Source organism: Sus scrofa, chromosome 14 (assembly GCF_054392235.1).
Source record: "Sus scrofa isolate SSC_HxYL_T2T_F1_AM1 chromosome 14, Sscrofa_HxYL_maternal_Yorkshire_Landrace_v2.0, whole genome shotgun sequence".
Lineage (NCBI taxonomy): Eukaryota > Metazoa > Chordata > Mammalia > Artiodactyla > Suidae > Sus > Sus scrofa.
The window spans coordinates 158,220,730-158,243,671 of record NC_139396.1 but is presented as its reverse complement, the minus strand read 5'-3'; the positions used below and the strand labels follow the sequence as shown (position 1 = coordinate 158,243,671).

Genomic DNA, 22,942 nt, shown 5'->3' with positions numbered 1-22,942 from the left:
TGTCATTTTTGAAACCATTCCCCTGGGGTGTACATATAGGCATTTTCTAACTTCTCAATATAATAATAAGCTATGCTAAATATCTTTCTGCTTATATCTGTGCATACTTTTCTGGTTATTTCCTTCAGATGAGTTCTTAAGCGTGGAATTGTTGAATCAAAGATATGTACATTTTAAGGGGTATTATAATTATTTCCATATTGCTTCATGGAAGGATGTACCAATTTACACTTGTACCAGCTGTGCTTGAAAGTACCCATTTCTTGGCATCTCACCAACACTGTAATATCATACTTTAATAAGTCTAGCATGGCACTGAGAAGCTACTAGGTTGGCCAAAAGACTCATGGCTTTAAAAGTTCTCAATAAGTTGGAACTATGGGTCAAAACTCATAAGATAAAGCAATAAGCAACATGAAAAAGCCTGAAGTTTAATTTAAAAGAAGCTAAGTGGCTCTAGGAAGGAGGAATCTGGTATAATAGCAGTTCATAGGATAAACAGCTGGGATCATAGCAGATGACAAGCCGATGCAGTCATGGACTGAATTTGTAGACCTTGAAGGTACACATCTAGGAGGCTATGGAATGGCGCCAAAATCTAAATTAGGTGAATCATATCTGAAATAGTACAACCGTAGTTTCATCTTAAGAACATTCTCTGAGCAAGAGGAAGTCAAAATTTATTTACCGCTGAAGACTTTTTTCTAGATTCTTTTTTATATTAGGTGGTTTGGACTCACCATAGCAAATTTTGTATTGTTGAAACTTTTGAACAACATGGGTTTGGGGGATTTTCTTGTCACTTTTATATTATCATATTATATACATATATATATATGTATATATAGAATTATATATCTTGTATCTACATTGTGAAATTTTGACTGTCGGCTACTTGTTGGTAAGACACAAGCAAAATATTACTGTAGGTAATTTTTTAAGTTAAAATATATTTGTATGTGCCTTTGGCTTTTTTTTCTTTTTCTTTTTGCCTTTTAGGTCCGCACTAGTGGCACATGGAGGTTCCCAGGCTAGGGGTCAAATCAGAGCTGCAGCCGCCAGCCTATGCCACAGCCACAGCAACACGGGATCTGAGCCACATCTGCGACCTACACCATAGCTCACGGCAATGCCAGATCCTTAACCCACTGAGCGAGGCCAGGGATTGAACCCGTGTCCTCATGGATGTTAGTCAGTTTCACCAACCACTGAGCCATGATGGGAATTCCGCCTTTGGCTTTTGAATGCAGAGTCTACATTTTATAGATACCACATCAGATGTAGTCATTTGATTTGTTTCCACAGAGGTTCCGTTGTAAGCTATGTGTGCGTATATTTGGAGAAGCGTATTCATACCGTAGCTTCCCCTCCCTTTATCTGTTGTCATATTGTTCACAGCAGCCAGTAATGGATCGTAAAGTACGAATCCAGCAATAGATTGTAAAGGCTACTCATGATAACCTCTGCCACATAATGTTATTTGGAAATATGGGTGTTATCATACAGTACATAAGGCCATCACATACATGCTTCATACAACACAGCAAAGATCAAATGATGAAGTAAAAACAAGGGATACAGCTTCAGAGCACAGTTTCCCAGAGAGAAACTCATGGATAATCACACCCAGTGGAAAACAGCAGGAGGAACAGGGGTGTGTTTTTCCTACAAAACACACGTTTGAGGGAGGAAAAGTGGCTTTGCATGATTCTGAAAATGTTTTTCACTATATTCAGGGAACTGTATTCACTATCGTGCGATGAGCCGTAATGGAAAAGAATATGAAAAAAAATATATGAATAAGTATATTTTCATATATATGAAATACATATAACTGAATCACTTTGCTGTCTGGCAGAAATTAATACAATATTGTAAATCAACTATACGTCAATAAAATAAATTTTAAACATAAAAGCAAACAAATGAAAAAGTTAAAATGGACATGCCATTTTGAGAGTCGTCAAAGTATAGAAATATATTTGAGACTCTTAAAAAAATTTTTAGGAAACCATATTCAAGGCAAAGCAGTATTTATAGGTAAGTAGATTGCCTTTAATGGGATGGAGACACTGTACTGTGGTGGTTTTGAACGAGTGGGAATCCTAACTCTGCCACTTACTAGTGACTATTGACTTTGGGCTAATAATCTTGCCTCCGAAGGCTCAGTGTTTCCATCTGTAAAATGGGGACAATTTAATAGGGTTGTTTTGAGAATTAAAGGATTTAAACCATGGAAAGCAACGTGCAGTTCCTGGCCCATGGTTCATAGTAATTTTCAGTTGTTCTTTTTAGTTTCTAGATATCTTTTGGACATGGCCTTGAGTACTTGCGGAAAATGCAGTTTTGGATTTTTTTGGTGTAATGATTAGTGGTGGAACTTAGGGAGTAAATGCTTTTTTCTTCTCATTTGTATAATGCATATCTAATTGACCTACATTAAATTAAAATACTAAAATACTCTGAAAAAAAATAAAAGTAAATAAGATTAAAATAAAAAGAAGGAACAGTAGTTACCTACCAAGCATTTTAAGGTCAGATGTGTTCTGGCATACATGTCCTGATGGTCCCCACAAGCAGGGATAAGGACAAGCCACTGCCTTTCAGCAGTTTGCATCCTTTCTAGCAGATAGTTTGGAGATGCATGATTTGCCCATTGAGTGAGGGTGTGTTTCCCTGTTGCTTTATCAGAGTGATTTATTTAGAGCTTCCCTTGTCAGATGAAGAGAGACTGGCTTGCCTGCTGTCTACGCCACATCCCATAGTTTTGTTTGTTTTGTTTTTCTTTCCAAGCAGCATCCTGCTAGGAGAGGCAAAAAAAAAAAAAAAAGGTACAGGTGGAACGGGGCGGAGGAGGGGGCAGCCCGCAGAAGTGTGTATATTTTTGTGGTGAGAAACAGAGTCCCCTAGAATTATTGAGAAGGGATTTATTAATCTATTAATCTTTCTTATTTAGAGAACCAATGATTGACAGCTTGGCTAAGGTTCCGATGAGTAATTCTCTTTTTCCAGCAATACACACAGAAATAAATATGTATGTATATGTATTTCTGCTACCAGATGTTGATGGTTTACAACACAATGGAAAGCAGGTTGTAAGAACAGGAATGTTTGGCTGCGTTGGAAGGCAAAAATATATTCTTAGGAAAAGGAACAGAGGTGTAATCAACACAGGCAGCAGTGTAGTGAAATCCTCGCTGTCAGTCACATCAAGTGCCTCCTCTGCGCCAGCCCTGTTCAGGAGCTGATATAAACCATGTCACTTCATCCTCCCAGCTGATATTACTATGATTTACAAGCGAAGGAAGAGGCTCAGAGAGGCTGACAGTGGCGGAGTCACGGCGGTGGTAATTCATGGAGCTTGAATTTGACCCCACGCCCTCTGTCGTGATCCTGTTTATTTGGGGGAAGAGGAAGCTGGCTGTGATGAAAACAAACGAATGAACAAACCCTCTACTCGAGGGAAAAGCTACCGATAGGCTTAATTGATCACTTGTATCTTCTACTAAGCCTGGCTTTTTTTCTTTCTTTTTTCTTTTTTCACTAGTAGTTGATTTACAATGTTCTGTTAGTTTCAGGTGTATAGCAAAGTGATTAAGTTATATATATATATATATGTATGAATCTTATATATTATATATATATGTGTATTCTTTTTCAGATTCTTTTCCATTGTAGGTTGTTATAAGATATTGAATAGGGTTCCCCGTGTAAGCCCAGCTTTTCTATTTATAAAGAATAAGCAGGGTAACCTTTAATTTAAACTTGGTGATCATACATACCGTTCCTTATTTCAGTGCAACTTTAGGGATGATACTATTTTCTCTTTAAGAAAAATCCATACACACGCATCATTTTGTTTCTACAAAATGTCTTCTACTGAGTAACTCCCCGAAATCTTTTCTGAATCATTCTCTTTGAAGTTGTTACAAATAAAAGATTGTTTTCAGCATGACTCCAAGGATCCCTGTATGACATTCTATCTCTAGAAAATAAAGGGATTTTGGTTTTCATGGGTTAAAAAATCTTGTAGGTCGGCTATAAACTATTCATACCTCTGTGCTGCATCTGTTAGCGGTCTTGCCTCTTCTTCCTCTGTCTTTTGTTAAGTCGACATTACTCATTTGTAAAGAACAGTGAAATCAAGCACTGGATTTTTGCATGGATGTTTTAAGGTCATTTCTAGGGATGGAACGACACTGTTTTCTTCCCAGCAGGACAGAGAGGGAGACCCAAGCACTCCTGGCTGTCCTTTCACTAAGCCAAAGCCACGGGCAGCCCCCAGGAAGGACATGAGGGCACAGCAGTGACTGGGAACCCAATTCATTATGTCTGTGTGGAGGCAGCTAGCATGGTAGAAATCCTGCAGTTCCCACGGAAGCCTCTCGGGTTTTGTTTTGTTTTTTAATTGAAGTACAGTGGACTTACGAGGGTGTGTTAGTTTCAGGTGAAGAGCACCGTGGTTCAGCACAGTGGGTTCAGATTCTTTTCCCTTAAATATTATTAGAAGATACTGAGTATCCTTCCAGGGCCAGACAGTAGGTCCTTGTGGGTTACCTATGTTATATATAGTAGTGTGTGTATGTTCATCCCAAACTCTTAATTTATCCTCCCCTTCCCCTCGTCCTCTTCCGTAACCATAAGCTTGCTTTCTATCTGCGGGTCTATTTCTGTTTTGTAAATGAGTTCATCTGTGTTGTTTTTTTAAGATTCCACATATAAGCGATATCCCATGGCAGTTTTCTTCCTCTGGCTTACTTAGTATGATCATCTCTAGGTCCATCCATGCTGGTCCCTCCACAGCAGCCTCTTAAATGCGGTCGCATTTCCACTCTATGGTTGAGTTTAAGGTGCGAATCCAGGAAAGCTCAAAACAGGCTAAGGATTTGCTGACCACACATTTATGATCCTTCCAGCCTTGTTCTCGGCAAGGATGTGATTCTCCATGTCCGTCTAAAACGCATCTGTATGCAGGGTGAGTTTAAGTACGTAACTTTGGCAACACAACATCAACAACAAAGTAGCTGTTGTTCTTTTGTTCACTATAATGGGATATTTTCATGACTTTGAACTTTGTGTGAAAATCAAGATTGGTTAGCAGGGTCTGCTGCCTGAACATAGCACAGTGTCTGGCATGTCAATATTTGATGAAAGGATGCATGAGCAACATTTTTGAAGAGATTGATCAAGTTAATGTAAAAAAATAAGCATTGGTTTCATGCCTTGGAGGTATATGAAAGCAGCACCTGTGGCATCTTGATGGGTGTTCCAAGTTGACTAAGGCCACAGGAGCTTGTTGCCTAGTGGGCATTTTGCCGTGAACACAAATAACTACACTCCAGGAAGGATGTGGAAATGTGTTTTAAAGTGCAGCAATTCTCTTATTTTCACATGCATTTTCAAGGCTCTGTATTTGATTCTCCTCAACTCGTGTCTGCTAGTTTTGATATCATTTCTGCCGATGGGCGATTGTCTGCCTCTATGTTATCTTTGTCTTTACACTGATTTTTCTCTTTCGAAATTTTCTTGTTTCTAGTTGTGGCTTTTTCCTTTCTACTTAGAGAAGTTCCTTTAGTAGTTGCCATAGAGCTGGTTTGGAGTTGCTCAATTCTTTTAGCTTTTGTTTGTCTAAGAAGCTTTTGCTCTCTCCTTCAAATCTGAATGAGTGCTTTGCTGGGTAGAGTGTTCTTGGTTCTAGGTGCCTCCCCTTCATCACCTTAAATATATCTTGTCACTCCCTTCTAGCTTGCAGAGTCTCTGCTGAAAGATCGGCTACTATCCTTATGGGGGTTCCTTTGTATGTTAATCGTCGCTTTTCCCTTGTTGCTTTTAATATTTTTTCTTTGCTTTTAATTTTTGTCAGTTTGACTAGTATGTGTCTCACTGTGTTTCTCTTTGGGTTCATCCCATGTGGGATCCTCTGTGCTTCCTCCACTTGAATGAGTATCTCCTTTCCCATATTAGGGAAGTTTTCAGCTATAATCTCTTCAAATATTTTCTCTAGTCCTTTTTCTTCTCCTTCTGGAACCCCTCTGATGTGAGTGTTGATACGTTTACTATTGTCCCTGGAGATCTCTTAGGCTCTCCTCAGTTCTTTTCATTATTTTCTCTTTATTGTTTTTCCGTGGCATTGATCTCCACCACTGTCTTCTACATCACGTATTCTTTCTTCTGCCTCCGTGATCCTGTGTTGATTCCTTCCAGTATATTCTTCATTTCAGATATTGTGCTATCCGTCTTAGCTGGCTTGTTCTTTAGGTCGTCTAGCTCTTTGTAAAACATTTCTTATAACTTCTCTATCTGTGTATCCATCTTTTTTCCAAGGTCTTGGGTCATCTTTACTATCATCCCTCTGAATTCTTTTTCAGGTAGATTGCCTATCTCCTCTTCCATATCATCTAGCAATTCCACTGCTGGGCATATATCTGGACAAAATTCTCATTGAAAAAGATACATGCACCCCTGTGTTAATAGCAGCACTATTAACAATAGCCAAGACATGGAAACAACCTAAATGTCCATCAACAGATAAATAGATTAAGAAGATGTGGTACCTATATACAATGGAATATTATTCAGCCATAAAAAAGACAAACTAATGCCATTTGCAGCAACATGGATGGATCTAGACACTCTCATACTAAGTGAAGTAAGCCAGAAAGAGAAAGACAAATACTATATGATATCACTTATTTGTGGAATCTAAAATATGGAACAGATGAACCTATTTAAAAATAACAAACAAACAAAAAACAGAAACAGATCATGGCCAAGAAGAGCAGACTTGGGGTTCCTGGAGGGGAAAGGGGAGGGAGTGGGATGGATGGGCATTTGGGGGGTTTGGGAATGCAAACTGTTATATTTGTAATGGATTGGCAATGGGATCTTGCTGTACAGCACAGGGAAATGTGTGTGATTGGGTCATTTTGTTGTACAATAGAACTTGATGAAACATTGTAAATCAGCTATACTTTAATAATAATAAAATAAAATAAATGTAAAAAGTAAAGTGCAGTGAGAGGAGAGGCGAGTTCTACCTGAGCCATCAGGGAGGGCTTTGAAGGTCGGAAGCATCCCAGGGGCCCTTGTGGCATGAAGAGGAGTTCAGGAGGCAAGAGGGGGCAAGAGAAGGAAAAGCAACCCATCCCTTCCTTCCATGCATATTTCTAATTATACCATTTGTGTCATCATCCTGTTTGACTTTAGACCAGATGTTATGAATTCAGATGCTACAAGAGGCCAGGCTGATGTTATTAACAAGTGAAGCTGGCCAGGCCTAAGATGATAGATCACCTTTGCCATTTGGCCTCCATATGCAGATACAGCAGGGAAGGTGGAGCTGGAAGAACTGGCAGCGTTTACTCAGTTTGAGCCAGTCGTCGCCCCAGGAAGTGCAAGTGCCATTTTTCTGATTTTTTTTTAACCTTCAAGAAACTACACATTCAGATTTGCCTGAGAATTCTCCTAACTCTTAGATGTTAGCAACCAAATCAAATTGACCCAGGGGGTGGCATTCACTTTGGGGCCAAACCCATTTTAGCTGCAGGCCAAGTGGACCTTGTGAACTGTCACCCCATGAAGCATGAGCTAGGATAGTGGTCCCAAAAATAAGATATCCAGGCCAGCAGCAGCAGCATCACCTGGGTACCTAATAAAAGTGCAGATGCCTGGGTTCTGTCCTGGATCTACTGAATAGATTTACCATTTGAGTTGCTGGTAAGATGTCTGTTGGACTTGATTTGGGGGCATTTGCATCACCAGCTAGAGGTCAGAGCTGGAGACTTGGACTTGGGTGTCCTCCAGATAGAGGTGAAAGTTTTCCATAAGTGTCACTGGATTTATGATGGGTTGACTATACTTATATTTTAACAGAAAAAAAGCTGAACTCAAGTTTTTATTCAGCAAAGTATGCTGATTGAGGACCCCACTGCTCCAGAACCAAAACAGGATGAAGATGGAAAGCTCCATCTTTCAGGGATGTAAAGTCCTTTGAACCCAGTGGCGTGAGGGTCCATGTGTGGCTCCAGGAGGCCACCTGAGTCCTTCCTTGCCCTTCTTGTGGCTTCCCTCAAAGGCTGCATCCATCCACATCCAAAGCCCTACCCTCTCTGGCCCCATCTCCTAACTCTGATCCTGGAGGCTTCCTCCAGCCCCTGCCAGCAACCTTTCTTCTTCCTGCTCTTTCTTCCTCCTGATTCGAAGGCCCAAACACCCCCAAAAATAGCGTGACAGGCAAGCGATGGGAAAAGCTGGTGACAGTCATACATCAATATTTTTGTCTGAAGTTGTGACTCTGTGAGGCTTATAGCATAAGATTTCATGGAGCAATTAGGGTGTGTTTTATAAAATGTTTGCAATTAACTGTAATTCTGTTTGCAGTAGAAAAACTTGTTTGCATGAGGCTTTGGTTAGGACAGAATGACTTGGCAGTGCCTCCGTGATCGATGGCAGGATTACATTTTAAAGGGTTTATTATATTCCACTAATGTTTATTTGAAAGAGATTACAGTGATGCTTTATAAATGGCCTTTAGTCAACATATGAATGGGATATTCTCTCTAGAAGACAGCTTGCATGCAAACAAACTAGCAACTTAAGCTATTAACTTCCTCTAACTGACAGTTTTGAAATGGTGTTATAGGAAAAAAAATGATCCATGAGCGTTTCCAGACATCAAATTAGCTAGATAAATGAACTTTGAATTTGAAACCAAGCTTTCTAGTTAATAAACACAGTGCATGTTATTTTACGGCTGTGTCTTGAAAACTAGGCAAGTCAGTCCCAAAAGCTGTGCTCTGTACTATTTTCTAATGTAATGTCCCTGATTATACCTTAAGCAAATCTTAGAAAGTGTTATCTGTAGACTATTTCACATCAAGTTGACGTGTGTTCATGTATGTTGGGCTGGGTCTACATGGGTCTTTCAGAATCTTCTGCCACCTTCTATAGCACCAGTCATACAGGTATAAGGTCTTTCATTCTTTCTTTTTCAACTTTGTTTTTATTTGTCTATTTGGTTGGTTTTTTTTTTTTTTTTTTTTTTTTTTTTTTTGGCTGTGCCCAAGGCATGTGGGCGTTTCTAGGCCAGGGATCAAACCCATGCCACAGCAGCAACCTGGGCTGCTGTAGTGACAGCACTAGGTCCTTAACCTGCTGGGCCACAGGGGAACTCCATGATCTTCTTTCTGTGTGAAGCAAGTGTTACAAACTCAGTTTTGTCTGCTTGCTGCTCCAAAGCCAATAGTTGACTTGTCTCTCAGAGACAAGTGTTGGTTGGAAAAGGAAAGATCACTTTATTCAGGAGGCCAGCAACCTGGGGAGAAGGTGGACTCGTGTCCCGGAACCAACTCAGAAGCTTCTACTTGGACATGAAAGTTTTTTAAGAGAAAGAGGGGAAGGAGTTCCCGTCATGATGCAGTGGAAACGAATCTGACTAGGAACCATGAGGTTTTGGGTTCGATCCATGGCCTCGCTCCATGGGTTAAGGATCTGGCGTTGCTGTGAGCTGTGGTGTAGTTCACAGATGCAGTTTGGATCTGGCATTGCTGCAGCTGTGGTGTAGGCTGGCAGCTGTAGCTCCTATTAGACCCCTAGCCTGGGAACCTCCATATGCCACAGGTGCAGCCCTAGAAAGACAACAACAAGAAGACAGAAAGAGGAGAAGCTCGTGGCAGTTAATCATTTGTGGGGAAGGGGTCAGAGCCTTCGTTATCTTTCAGTGTGTGCAGCCTTGCTGACGCCTCCTGCTCTTTCTTTAGATGCTCTTATTCATGCATTTTGCCCGTGGGGTTAGTGAAGGGAAGATGAGGAAGAGATTTAGTCATCCATTCCTTACTTTTTTTCATTTCTACTTCTTTAAGGAACAAGCCCGCAGGTTAGGCAAGGCATTGTGTGATCCAAAGACTGGAAAGGTGTGCTTGGGCTGGAAGTTGGTGACGCATGGGAGCACCTGGTGTAAAAGTGAAGTTAGAACATAGCTGCTGGAGTTCCTGCTGTGGCTCAGTGAGTTAAGAACCCGACATTGTCTCTGTGAGGATGCGGGTTAGATCCCTGGCCCTGCTCAGTGGGTTAAGGATCCAGCGTTGCCGCAATCTGCAGCACAGATCTGGCAGTGCCATGGCTGTGGTGTAGGCCTGCAGCTGCAGCTCCAGTTTGACCCCTGGCCTGGGAACTTTCATATGCCTTGGGTGTAGCCTTAAAAAGAAATAGAAAAAGAAAAAGGAAAAGGAAAAAAATGTAGCTGCTAAAGTAACAGGATAAAGGGCCTCTGGCAAAGAGTTGCTTCCTGCAAAGAGCTGCTTACATAAGGGAAGAGATAAGTTGCTTTCTGCCATCTCCCCAGGAACTGGCCTCATGCCTGTCTTATAAAGAGGCCCCCAGTTAATGAATGTATAATATTTCTTTTTGAAAACTTGTTAGCTTTTTTTTAAAAAAAGCAATTTATTATGCTCATTTAGATCTAAATACAAAAAGCATAAAAGGGTCGCAATTCGGGTAAATAGCAATAAATAATAAGTGAAATGGTATTTTGTCACTGTCACGCTGGGAAGTAGAAGTTTTGTTGGTGATTGGATTTCTGTAATAAACAGGCATTTCCATTTCATCATGCATGATGGTTTCCAAACAGACATTTTAGCATTTGAATTTCACAGCAATTTTCTTGATGATTTCTGTTTTCTCTTGCTGCTCTAACAAACTACAACAGCTTAAGTGGCTTGAAACAATGCCCCCCCCCCATTTTTGGCTGTGCCCATGGCATGCAGAAGTTCCGGGGCCAGGGATCGAACCCGTGCCACAGCAGTAACTAGAGCCACAGCAGTGACAACGCCAGATCCTTAACCGACTGAGCTGCCAGGGAACTCTGAAGGTCACAGGGCTGGCAGCCTGTTGGGGTCCCTGCTTCACATCTCACCAGGTTGAAATCAAGGTGTTCCCAAAGCCGCCCTGTTTGATGGAGGCATCAGGGGAGGACCTGTTCCTGCGCATTTGCGATATTGGCAGTATTCAGCTCTTTGAGATGGCAGGGCCAGTGTCCCTGTGTTTTCTCTGGCTGAAGGTCAAGGGCCATGCCCAGCTTCTCGAGGCCACTGCTTCCTGGGCTTGTGGCTCCTGTGTTCCATCTTCAAGGTGAGCAAACTGGTCATCTGCTTCTCTTGTTGCATCTCTCTGATGCCAGCAATGCAGGTTCTCTGCTTTTAAGCACCTTTGTGAGTGCACTGGGCCCATCTGAATAAACCAGGATGATATTCCCCTGTCCCCCTTTATCACGCATGCAAGGTCAGGGATTAGTGTGGGGACATTCCGGAGGAATTAGTATGGGAACGTTTTGGGGGTCCCATTTTTCCCGACCACACTGATAAACAGGAAGAATCTTGTTATCTCCAATTTCCTGGTGAGGGAACGTGGCCCACCATCGTGAAGTGACCCACAAGCAGTCCCCGAGCCTGAGTGGCAGCATCCAAACCATCTGTGAACACACCTCTCACCGGAGGGCCCCCCCCCGCTGCCCCGCCCATCAAGTACAGCCTCCTAGATGGAAACATGCTACATTTCCAAGATGAAATGAAGTAGTTCTTTCTTAAGTAAAACTGTAATTCCTTTGCAATCGAAGGAGGAGGAATTGTTACACCTTTGCTTCCTAAATTTCCAACTTAGGGTGCCTCTAGAGGCCAGTCAGGGGCTCGGTGACCCTCTTCGGGGCTGTTGAGGGTGGTTTGAGGATGCCGAAGTGAACCGTCCCAGACCCCAGCCAGGGCCTCCTTCACATGACATTTCTCATCACAAGCTCTGTGTTCCGTGGTGCAGCCTCACTGATGCTGAGTGCTGTATGGGGGGCCTGTGGCCCTAGGGCTGCAGGCAGTCTTGTGAGTGATGGGGCACAGGATGGCGGGCATAGCACTAGGGCTGCGGGCAGTCTTGTGAGTGAAGGGCTTGTAACTAATGGGAAAGTCCATCTTAACCATTGGCCTCCTGCCCTGGGCATCCAGGTGAACCTGAGCCATCAGCAGGCAGTGACTTTCTCTCTCCTGCCTGCTCATCCCGATGCCGGAAGGCCGGGAGGCCAGGAGGGTGGCAGAGGTCTGAGGACAAGTGCCTCAAACCCGCTGGCCTCTGACATCAGAGGCCCATTTCAGCAACACGGCCTCCATCACAGGGTGCCAGCACCGGGCGTCCAGTCCCCAAGCCCAGGGCCATCAACAAGCGTTAAGCGGCAGAGGAGGCCGCCCTCACCTCCTCCTCCGGCCCTGATTTTCCTCCACCCCGACTCTCACCTGCCCAGTCCTCGTCCCTGTCCCTGAAGCCCTGACATCTGACTCTGCAGCCCCGCCCCCACCGCCTTGGATGTGATGTTGATTGACGTTTGTCCCCCCCTCCCCCTGCTGCTGCGGGCTCTCTACTCCTCTGCTCTGGTTTGGATTCTTTCTCATGAAGGTCCAAAGGAACCGAATGGGAGGAGCAGGTGTCCTTTGGGTGACCCGCGGGTGCCAGAGCCCTGCCACTGCCCTCGTCCAGCCAGAGACAAGCAGTCTGGCTCCCCGCAAGCACCTCCTCCGCTCCGCAGAGGGGGAAGAACACAGGTCACCTTCATTAGCCGGTTCCACAGTCACCATGAAGGGGTCCTCCGAGCTGCCACTGGCATCTGTGAGATGTCAGCCTCTGGGAGGGAGGCTGGCGGAGGGCCAGACGGTGGCCTTGCGCTCGGTCAGTGGTGACCGGGAAGAGAGCCCATTCATACCTTCCGAGGTGACCTCATGACTTCATTGCCCCCTGAGTCAGTGTCCCCTCTGCCACCCCTGCCACCTCCGCGCCTGTACCTGTCACCCCACAGATGCTTCCAGGTGGCCCAGTCCTGGGTTTAGGAAGAGAAGGCAGAACAAGACAGAAAAAGGCCCCCTTCCCACAAAATTTCTATTTCGCTAGAGGAGAGAGACAATCCACGCGGGAGTCGAACACGCCTGTAGGCGATCACAGATGAGGTGGAGAGAAGGGAGCAGAGAGGCGGGTGAGGGCAGAGAGCCCGCTGGGGAGGGAGTGGCCGGGCCGCCCTGGGGGTGGCATCCAGGCGGAGACCTGGAGGTGAGGCCCTGGGAGCCAGGAGGACCATCCAGCCAAGGCTCAGCGGGCGCAGAGGCCCAGCAGCCTGCCGAGCTGGGCCAGCTCAGCGGGGTGGCGGGACTTGGGGACGAGGGAGGCCAGATCACCGCGGTGTGAAGACCACAGCCCTTCACAGAATGTGGGTTACCACGAATGCATTTTACCAAGGAGCCTCGTCACTAAGCGGGGGTGTTCTGGGGCAGAGCTGCTGTCAGTTTTCCCCCGGTTCCCCTTTGTGTTGGACCGGGGGCTGATAAAGTAAGAACTGAATCTTAGATGTGGGTGAAGTTCGAGAAACTGGTGTCCCCAAGCTTTTACCCAGACTGCTTTCTGTTAAATCATGTTGTCAATCTCCTCTTGCAACCCAGGAGCAAACTCTGGGGGGGACAAGGGACCGTTCTCTGCTCAGAAGCAGCCATTGTCAGGAGTTCCCACCATGGCTCCATGGGTTAAAAACCCGACTAGTATCCATGAGGAGGTGGGTTTGATCCCTGGCCTTGCTCAGTGGGTTAAGGATCTGGCGTTGCTGTGAGCTGCGGCGTAAGTCTCAGATCCCACGTGGGCTGTGATATAGCCTGGCTGCAGCTTGGATTTGACCCCTAGCCCCGGAACTTCCATATACCGCAGGTGCAGCCCTAAAAAGGAGGAAAAAAAAAAAAAAGAATCAGTCATTGTCCTCCTATAGACAAAGAGCAGGAAGCGCTGTAACCCTATAGCACAGGGATGCTCGGGGGAGAATGGCAGTATTTCAGTGACTAAGTGAGGCTGCAAGATGCCCTGGCTGTAGCTATAGAAATCTAAAATGAAAATCGAAAATGTTGGCTGCAAACTCACGCCTGTGCGAGCCTACCAATAGCAGCAGCATAAAGAGCTTGAACTCAGGGCTGTGCACGTGCCCCCCGGGCGTGAAAGGTTGTGCCTTTTCCTGGCAGGAAGGGAGAAGTGGGCTGGAATCTGTAAAGCCCTCACAGGGAGAAATGCAGTAAGAGGAGTCCGTGTGAACACGAACCTAACATTTTCACACCCAAACAACTTAGAACTGCATTCTGTATCTTTCAGAAGCAGTTTTTAACCTGGGAAAATGGGTGCCTTTCTGCACATCTTAACAAGGGATTTGCTCATGTCATTTTTCCATCAGAGAAAAAAGATCGATGACTCATGAATAAACATTATCATCATTTACGTAATAACTGAAAAGGCCCCAAGCCAGAGACACCCATTATGACGCTGCCCTCCTTACTGTGTTCTCAGGCTAATTCAATTTCGTCCTCTCTCAATTCCACGGTACACACGTCTTCCTGGCTATGGAGCTAGTGCACTGATATTAAAGTGGTAATCAAGATTGCCTCTAAATATTCATAGCAATAAATGACTCCCTCGTGCCCTATGAGTGCCAGGGCTGCAGCCCGAAGCATTTATTTAGTGCTGCAGAGGGATCTGGTTATTTCAGAGTCCCCTGAATGCAGTATTTTAATATTGTTGTTTGGCTTGAAAAACTGGATCCCTCTGAGCTTCTGGTACCGATGGTTGAAATGGATGAATTTGGCTCGGAACTGACCATGGTCTTTGAAAGGACAACCTAGAAATCGTAATGGGAGTGGACTTGGCTGTTGATGCCTCCCCGCATCTGATTTTTTAAGGCAGGTCCCTTCCTTCTGCCGACTCACTGCCAGCTTCTTCAATGCCATGGTCAGGTTCACATTTTTCTAAGTCATTGAAAATTATCTTTAAGGACATAGACGCACCCAGGAGATGATGCTGTATATCAGTTCAGGGAAAAAAATTCATAAGCTTCCCTGCTCCCAGGAAAAGCTACATTTATGGCCTTGGGATATCCTGCAGTCATCATGGATGAAATAATTTAAATTCAAGTTTAGGTGAGTTCCCAATTATACAAAGTAAAGAAAGGAAGCACAATGGATAATACCAAGAAGAAGAAAAGAAACTGTAGCTAATCAAAAAAAAAAAAATCACTTTTTAAACATGTGTTTAAACTTCCAGTTAAGTGGGATGTGCTTTCTAAGTGCATTGTGAGAGGTCTCAGGTAGAGTACAGGGCAGCCCAGGGTCTGAGTGATGGGTAGCCGGGTCCAGCCAGAGCCTTATTTTGCAGACCTGCCTGCAAACTGTTTAGGGGAGTTGCCCAAACTCATTTCCATGGGAAACTTACAAGGAGAGAGGCCTCAGAAGAAACCTGCCTTGATCATGGACTTCTAGCTTCCAGAACTGTGTGAGAATAAATTTCTGTTAAGCTACCCGGTCGGTGATATTTTGTTATGGCAACCTCAGCAAACGAATACAGGGGGGCTTCTCAGGTTCTGGTAATATTTTGATTTTTCAGCTAGGTGGCAGGTACCCTGGTGATTATTTAATTGTTTTTTTAAATTGTACTTATGCATTTTATATACTCTTTTGGATATAATTTTTCCACCTAAAATCGTAGAATTACAATGACTGTCAAAACATGTCTAGCATAGTATTGATAAGCGCTTAATTGATTTAGTCAGCAAATGCAGTTCTTTAAGCATTCAATAAAAGTTGCCGTTTCATTAGGCCAATCAATATGTCATTTTTAAGAAAAGGAATGCCGTATTTAACAGCACCAGTTCACCATCTCCAGTGTCTCAAAATCAAAAGAGAATGGAATGGATGCCTGCTTTTGCACCAAGAAATCTAATGCAATTAGTGGTTTTTGAGTTAAAACAGCTCCCTGTTCTCCTTCACCACTGATTTCTCCTGTACCATTCAGATCTCAGCTAAAATATACAGATAGCGCTCTTTCTGCCTCCCTGGGGACAACGTATTCATTTGAAATCTGTTGACGTTAGGACTTCGTAACAGCTCCTGTAGGGACTTTATGTGGAAATAGTGCAAATGCGAATGTTTCAACCCACTGAATTTTTCAGGGAAAAAAAGGGACTGCAAGTATTTTATTTTTATTCACAAAATCCTGATAATTGTGAGGATTTATCTTTAAAATAGTGATGGGCATGTCCCTATCTTAGGAAAACACAACTTGTAAGTAAAGTAACTAAGTTATTTACACACATGCGTGTAAAACACGTTGGATAGACAAACATATTGATTAATACGCTATTCGGACACATCTTGGCAGAACATTGCGAGGTGTTTTTTTCTTTTTCTCTTTTTAGGGCCTCCCCTGTGGTATATGGAAGTTTCCAGGTTAGGGGTCAAATCAGAACTGCAGCTGCCAGCCTACACAACAGCTTGCAGCAATCCTGTATTCTTTTTTTTTTTTTTGTCTTTTTGCTATTTCTTGGGCCGCTCCCGCGGCATATGGAGGTTCCCAGGCTAGGGGTCCAATCGGAGCTGTAGCCACCGGCCTACGCCAGAGCCACAGCAACGCGGGATCCGAGCCGTGTCTGCAACCTACACCACAGCTCACGGCAACACCGGATCGTTAACCCACTGAGCAAGGCCAGGGACCGAACCTGCAACCTCACGGTTCCTAGTCAGATTCGTTAACCACTGTGCCACGACGGGAACTCCATTCCTGTATTCTTAACCCATTGAGCGAGGCTGGGGATCGAACCTGCATCCTCGTGGATACTAGTTGGGTTCTTTTTTTTGTCTTTTCGTTTTGTTTTGTTTTGTTTTTTTAGGGCTGTGCCCCCGAATGGAAGTTCCCAGGCTAGGGGTTGAATCAGAGCTACAGCTGCCAGCCTACACCACAGCCACAGCAACATGGGATCCGAGCCTCATCTGCCACCTGCATCTTCATGTATACTAGTTGGGTTTGTTAACCACTGAGCCACGATGGGAGTTCCTCGTTGGGTTCTTAACCAGCTGAGCCACAACAGAAACTCCCTAGGATTTTATTGTAAACACACTTAATCTCATTTTTCTAAGATACAGCTAATGAGTACAAACTGCAGACCCTGGAGAGAACATTCTATATATATTTATTTGTAATTAAATCTAGGTGTCAGAAAGTATTGGTAATTTAGCTAAAAAATCCTTGTGACAGACTTGAAAGTGTACTCAGCTGAGAAGCACTTCCGTAGGCTATGTTAAAATCAAAAGAAGTGATGTGTGTTTAACGTTGCATGGGGTAGGAATAGTGATATTGAATGTAAAAGTTCAACAGGCACTCGGAAATCCATACAATCTTATAAACACCAGCCAGTCTCAAAACATAGCTGGTCAGAAGTATGGTTTTTAGTGGACCACTGATGTTTGTGTAATCATTTGCTAGAATGAATCCATAAAAAACAAGATCTGTTTAAACCCAGAAAACAGACTTAAGCATTCTGTGTATATGGAAAGTCCTGTGTATAATGCTCATGCTTAAGTAAGTACTCAAAAAATAATGTCACCTACTAATGAAAATTGAGAGGAGCTTTCCTAAAACACATTAAAAAAAAAACCAACTCGGATTTGCACCTAATTTTATCTCTTAAAGGCACCAATGTTCAGAAGAGTCTAGCACTTGGGCAGAGATTGGGCGATGCAATTGCCAGGTCTTTATTGCTCACCCAGTTATGTCCAGTGTAGCTGGCAATGTCTGTGAACTTGCTGTGAGGACAGAAATGTTCCATGTTTGGCCTGTCCAGGAGGGGTACCGCCAACCACATGTTGCTTTTGAGCTTTGAAATGTGTCCAGTGCGACGGATGAGCTGATTCTTAATTTTTATTTCATTTTAATTAATTCAAATGTACATAGCCATATGTCGCTAATGGTTCCCATGTTACACAGAGGAAAAAGACATTCCAAGGGCTGCCCTGAAAATAAAGTGGATGGTGTTTCACCCTTTGTGACTTGACCCCGATTATATGACATTATTTAATGCAAGCTGTAACATTTTCCCCAAACGTCCTGTGACTTTGTTGTGGATTTTGTTTCTTTTTTCTTTTTTTTTTAAGGGTACAACTGCAGCCTATGGAAGTTCCCGGGCTAGGGTTGGAATCGGAGCTGCAGCTGCCAGCCTATGCCACAGCCACAGCCACAGCCACAGCCACAGCCACAGTAACACCAGATCCCAGCCGCATCTGCAACCTTTGGCAAAGCTTGTGGCAAAGTGGGATCCTTAACCCACTGAGCAAGGCCAGGAACGGAACCCGCATCCTCATGGACAGTATGTCTGGTTCTTAACCCACTGAGCCACAACGGGAGCTCCCCATTTTGTGTCATTTTAACTCGTTAGTTTAATGTTGGTTATTGGAACTTACAGTCCATTTTCTCTTAGGCTGTGGTTAGTTAATTCATAGTAGAGCTGAATGCTGTGTGGTAAAAATGTGCCTTAAACTAAGGAGTTCGTATCTTTCAAACTTTGAATGTTAGAGAGCTATGCGTGAACTTCTCATTCTCCCATCTCTTATTCAAGCCCAAAATCAAAACACGCACAAAGCAAAGGCAGACAAACCGATACACTGAGGTCAGCAGCACTAACTTAATATGCACGGTGATGTTTGAGCAAGACTGAAATGCCATCTGTAGCACCAGGCAGCACTATGGGAGCCTGGCGATCTTGGGTTTGGGAAGCTGGCACCATTCTGACCCAGCTCTCCTCCTCGTGGACCCTTTTAAGCCACTAAGGAACCTTCATTCCTACACTGGGCTGTGATGGCATTTGGCACTTCCTTAGGTGGACTGCGACTAAACCCTCCCCTGCCCTTCTCCATCAGCCTGGACCATTGGGCAGCACTGCCAGGCGTCCACCTAAACACAGGAGCCCAGTGAGCTGGTTCAGGGCATGGTCATGATGAGTGAATTCTCTTAACACATCATCAGAATGAAAACACAGAGTTCATTTTTAAAAAATAAACATCAAAGGGAGTTCCCATCATGGCTCAGAGGATTTTGAACCCAACTAGGATCGATGAGGATGCAGGTTCAATCCCTGCCCTCACTCAGTGGGTTAAGGATCCAGCACTGCCATGAGCTGTGGTGTAGGTCACAGAGGCGTCTCAGATCCTGCGTGGCTGTGGCTGTGGTGTAGGCTGGCAGCTGCAGCTCGGATTCAACCCCTAGCCTGGGAACTTCCATATGCTGCAGGTGAGGCCCTAAAAAGCAAAATAAATAAATAAAAATAAATGTAAACATTAAACATTTTGAGTTTCTCTAGGAGAGAAATGTCTGATAGACATGTAGAACCCCCATTTGAAATGTGCTGCCCTGAGGGAGGGGGAGTAGGAGTGGACTGTCCCTCCCCAGAATCACTGAGGATGCCCAGGGGGAGGGGCAGCAAGGGGTGGGGGCATCATAGAATAACCTTAGGATGGCACATGGATTTAGACTCGGGTGAGGACTCTGAATCATTGACTTGGGCTCAGCAAGAGAGAATGTGGCACATTCGGCCCCCTGGTTTAGGTGGGAGAGAACTTGGGGCAGGCATGGGTTAAGGGGCACTGCCCTGTGGATATGTTCCTGGGACAGGACAAGAAACTCATTGGGATTTCTGGGGCAGAACAGAGAAGATAGATGCTGTGCCGCCACTGACAATGGACAGGCGAGGGCTTCCTGGCGCCCAGAGGAGAAAGGGGGCAGGGGTCTGCCTGGCAAGAGGGAAAAGAGGTTGCTTGCCCCATTCATTGATTGATTCCTTCATCCAGCAACTCGTGAGCTTTTATTATTTGTCTGGCATCATTGTAGACATTATAAATCAGTGGACCCACAAGTCAACATATTGAATTATAACCAGTAAGAAGGAAGTTCTTCCTTACACGGAGGAAAAGGGCAGGAGACTGGAAGAAAGAAAACCTAGGGAGGAGTTCCCATCGTGGCTCAGTGGTGAATGAACCCACCTGGCACCCATGAGGACATGGGTTTGATCCCTGGCCTCACTCAGTGGGTTAAGGATCCGGCACTGCCGTGAGCTGTGGCGTAGGTCGCAGATGCAGCTGGGATCCCATGCTGCTGTGGCTGTGGTGTAGACCGGTGGCTACAGCTCCAATTGGACCCCTAGCCTGGGAACCTCCATATGCCTTGGGTGCGGCCTTAAAAAGACAACAAAGAAAAGAAAAGAAAAGAAAGCCTGGAGAGAGGTGGATGTTGCTAGATTGGGGAGTGAGGTAAGGCTTTTTGAATCATTGACATTTAAGCTGATAGCAAGGACAAGCGTTGGAAGGAAGCCTTCCAGGCAGAGGGAACAGCCTGTGCAAAGACTCAGAGCTGCAAAGGGGCTTGGTGTGTTTGAGGAGCTGGCAAGAGCCGGCCGAGTGAGGAGGAGAGCAATGGAGGTGCGTATGGAGGGTGGAGGGCCAGGCCTACCGGTGCTTCAGTCCACATATTCGCGGCGGAAAGAGCATGGAGATTTCTCAAAAACCTAAAAGTTGAACTACCACGTGACCCAGGATTCCACTCCTGGGTATATATCTGAAAAAAACAAACCACTAATTCAAAAAGATACTTCACCCCAATGTTCATAGCAGCACTATTTACAAAGCCAAGATATAGGAAGCAATCTGTGTTGCACAAAAGAAGATGTGATGTACACACACACACGTGTGCGCACACACACAATCGAACACTATTCAGCCATAAAAAAGAATGAAAATGTTGCTGTTTGCAGCAATGTAGATGGACTTGGAGGCATATGCTGAGTGAAATAAGTCCGACGAAGAGAGACAGATACTGTATGATATCACCTATATGTGGAATCTAAAAATATGACAAACGACAAACGAGAAAGAATCAGCTCACGGATATAGAGAGAAAACTAGTGTTTCCCATGGCGGAGAGGGAAGTCGGAAGGGGCATTGTGGGGTAGGGGCTAAGACTAACACTGTTAGTGGGAAGGGGCTAACACTATTAGGCGTAAAATAAGCTACCAGGATATACTCTACAACTTGATGAATATAGCCAATATTTTATAGTAGCTATAAATAGAGTATAACCTTTAGAAATTGCAAATCACTGTATTGTGCACCTGTAACTTATATAATATTGTACATCACTTATACTCTGATAAAATGTTTTTTAAGAAGTTGGCATCTTATCGTCAGTGCAATGGGCTGTCCACACAGGCTTGTTGTAAGCAGGGGTAGGTGGATGAGGTTGCATTTTTATCAGTATCCTCCCACTGCCTTTGGAAAATGAAAGGGAGAAAAGCAAGGCCTCCAGGGTAAAGAGTTTTGCCACATCCAGGTGAGAGATGGCTGTCGTTTGGACCAGAGCAGGACGAAGGGATGTTCCCTTTACTACGGGAGTTGAGTTTTGGAGGGCGACTCAAGAGGACCTCATGGTGGATCGGATAGAGTTGTTGGGGGTGAAGGGCTCCAATTTCTGAGCAGTTGGGAAAATGAAAGTGCCCTTTCTAGAAACAGAAACTGAGGAAGGAGTGGATTATGGAACATAGGCGTTGAGTCAAGGAGGCTCCCAAGGGCACCATGGCTAAAGAGAGGCAGGCAGAGACGGGGAGCGCAGGTGCGTTGGTGCCGTCCCGGTGGGTGACATGGTTTCCAGACGCTCCTCCTGCTTCTGCGGGTCTCCTCTCCTGGGGTCTCAGAATGGTCCCAGGAAGAAAAGGTATTTTCTTCTCCCTCCGTTGAAGATGCCTGTGGAGGCCATTCAGCTGTTGGCACGTCAAAGGGATGTGATTTTCACCTGACTTCCTCATTTATCTTTCAGAATCATCCAGAAGAGTTGCATTTTCGAATACAACTGGAAAGCAAAGAACTGATCGTAAAGCTGGAAAGAAACGAGTAAGTCGAGTTAATTCCTGTTAATGGCAGGGTAGGAGAGTGAGGGCCAGTGGGGATCCAAAAGGGCTGCGTAGTTGACATGGGCGTTTAGAGACACGGAGCTGAATGTGTGGACTCGTAATCCACATTTGGAATTAACTTCAAAAAAAAAAAAAAAGATCCAATGGAAAAATAAAGAATTTTATCACTCTCAAAAAAGAACGTTATAGCTCAGCAGCTTTTTCTCATAGTTCTGATGTTTCCCTTCTTCTCAGAGCCTGATCTTTCAAGGATAGAATTTAAGCATCCTCTGTGCTGTTCCAATAACAGTGTTCCATAATTAGTTGACTTTTGGCAATTCCCAGGTTATATAAGGAGAAACAGCTTCAAATGGGTGGAAGCTCTTTTTTCCTTGAGAATTACCAAGAGTTTATTTTATCTTTCAGAGCTTGTCTCCAGTGGTATAAAGTATTTAATCTTTTTATTTAAAAATGTAGACTTTTTTTGCAAAATTGTATAAATTTCCAGAAAATGGTATTATTTTTTTCTTCTGTAGCACATGGATGTTATTACGTATTTGGTAGACCTTCCCAGGAGAACACTGTGCCTGCTTCAAGGCATAAGTAGAAAAAAAAAAAAAAAACTCATATTCGTGTCATCTTTTGCCCTCTGTGGCTCTCCCCTTGGGTTCCTCCAACCTAAAAGACCCTTAATTATTCTATTTGATTAGTACCAGAAAAGAATCATGCTGTAATAAGCAATCCATAGTTAAAGATATCAATCAAGTTCTCAAGTCATGCTTGATTCCAAACAGGAGTTTCTCTTTGCCAGAAGTACTGCTTTCTATTCCTCACCCAGAAATGCTGATTTTTTTTTTCTCTGAAATGACAGTGTAGATAAAATAGCTTCCCTGAAATGAGATCTGCCAGAGATACTGAGTCACAGAAATCAGACTCAGCATCTCTGTGGAATCAAGAGTCAGATCACTTCCTTGTTTCGGTGCTTTGGTGTGAGCGTCCTGAGCAAAGCAGATGCATGAGGTCGTGGGTGGACAATTCTCACGTTTAGTATCTGACACCAGGGCCAGCAGCAGTTTTTGAAAACTTAGATAGGCAAAATGTAAAGTACACCTGAATATATATTTAAAATAAATATATTTTAAATGAATGTATGTGAAGTCGCATATGGTCTGCTTCCTGAGATCT

At 44.1% G+C, this 22,942-nt stretch overlaps 1 protein-coding gene across 6 annotated transcripts in view; it reads left to right on the top strand.

Moving 5' to 3' along the window:
* The window catches only part of ADAM12 (ADAM metallopeptidase domain 12), a 380,482-nt gene that overhangs the window by 85,845 nt on the left and 271,695 nt on the right, over window positions 1-22,942 (top strand). For all 6 annotated transcript variants that reach the window (XR_014827150.1, XR_014827151.1, XM_084995853.1 and 3 more), the window contains exon 3: window positions 21,685-21,758. Coding sequence is in view for 4 of the 6 variants with exons in the window: in XM_084995853.1 (XP_084851979.1) it covers window positions 21,685-21,758 (74 nt within the window). In the remaining 2 variants the exon portion in view is untranslated. The remainder of the gene's footprint in view (window positions 1-21,684; window positions 21,759-22,942) is intronic.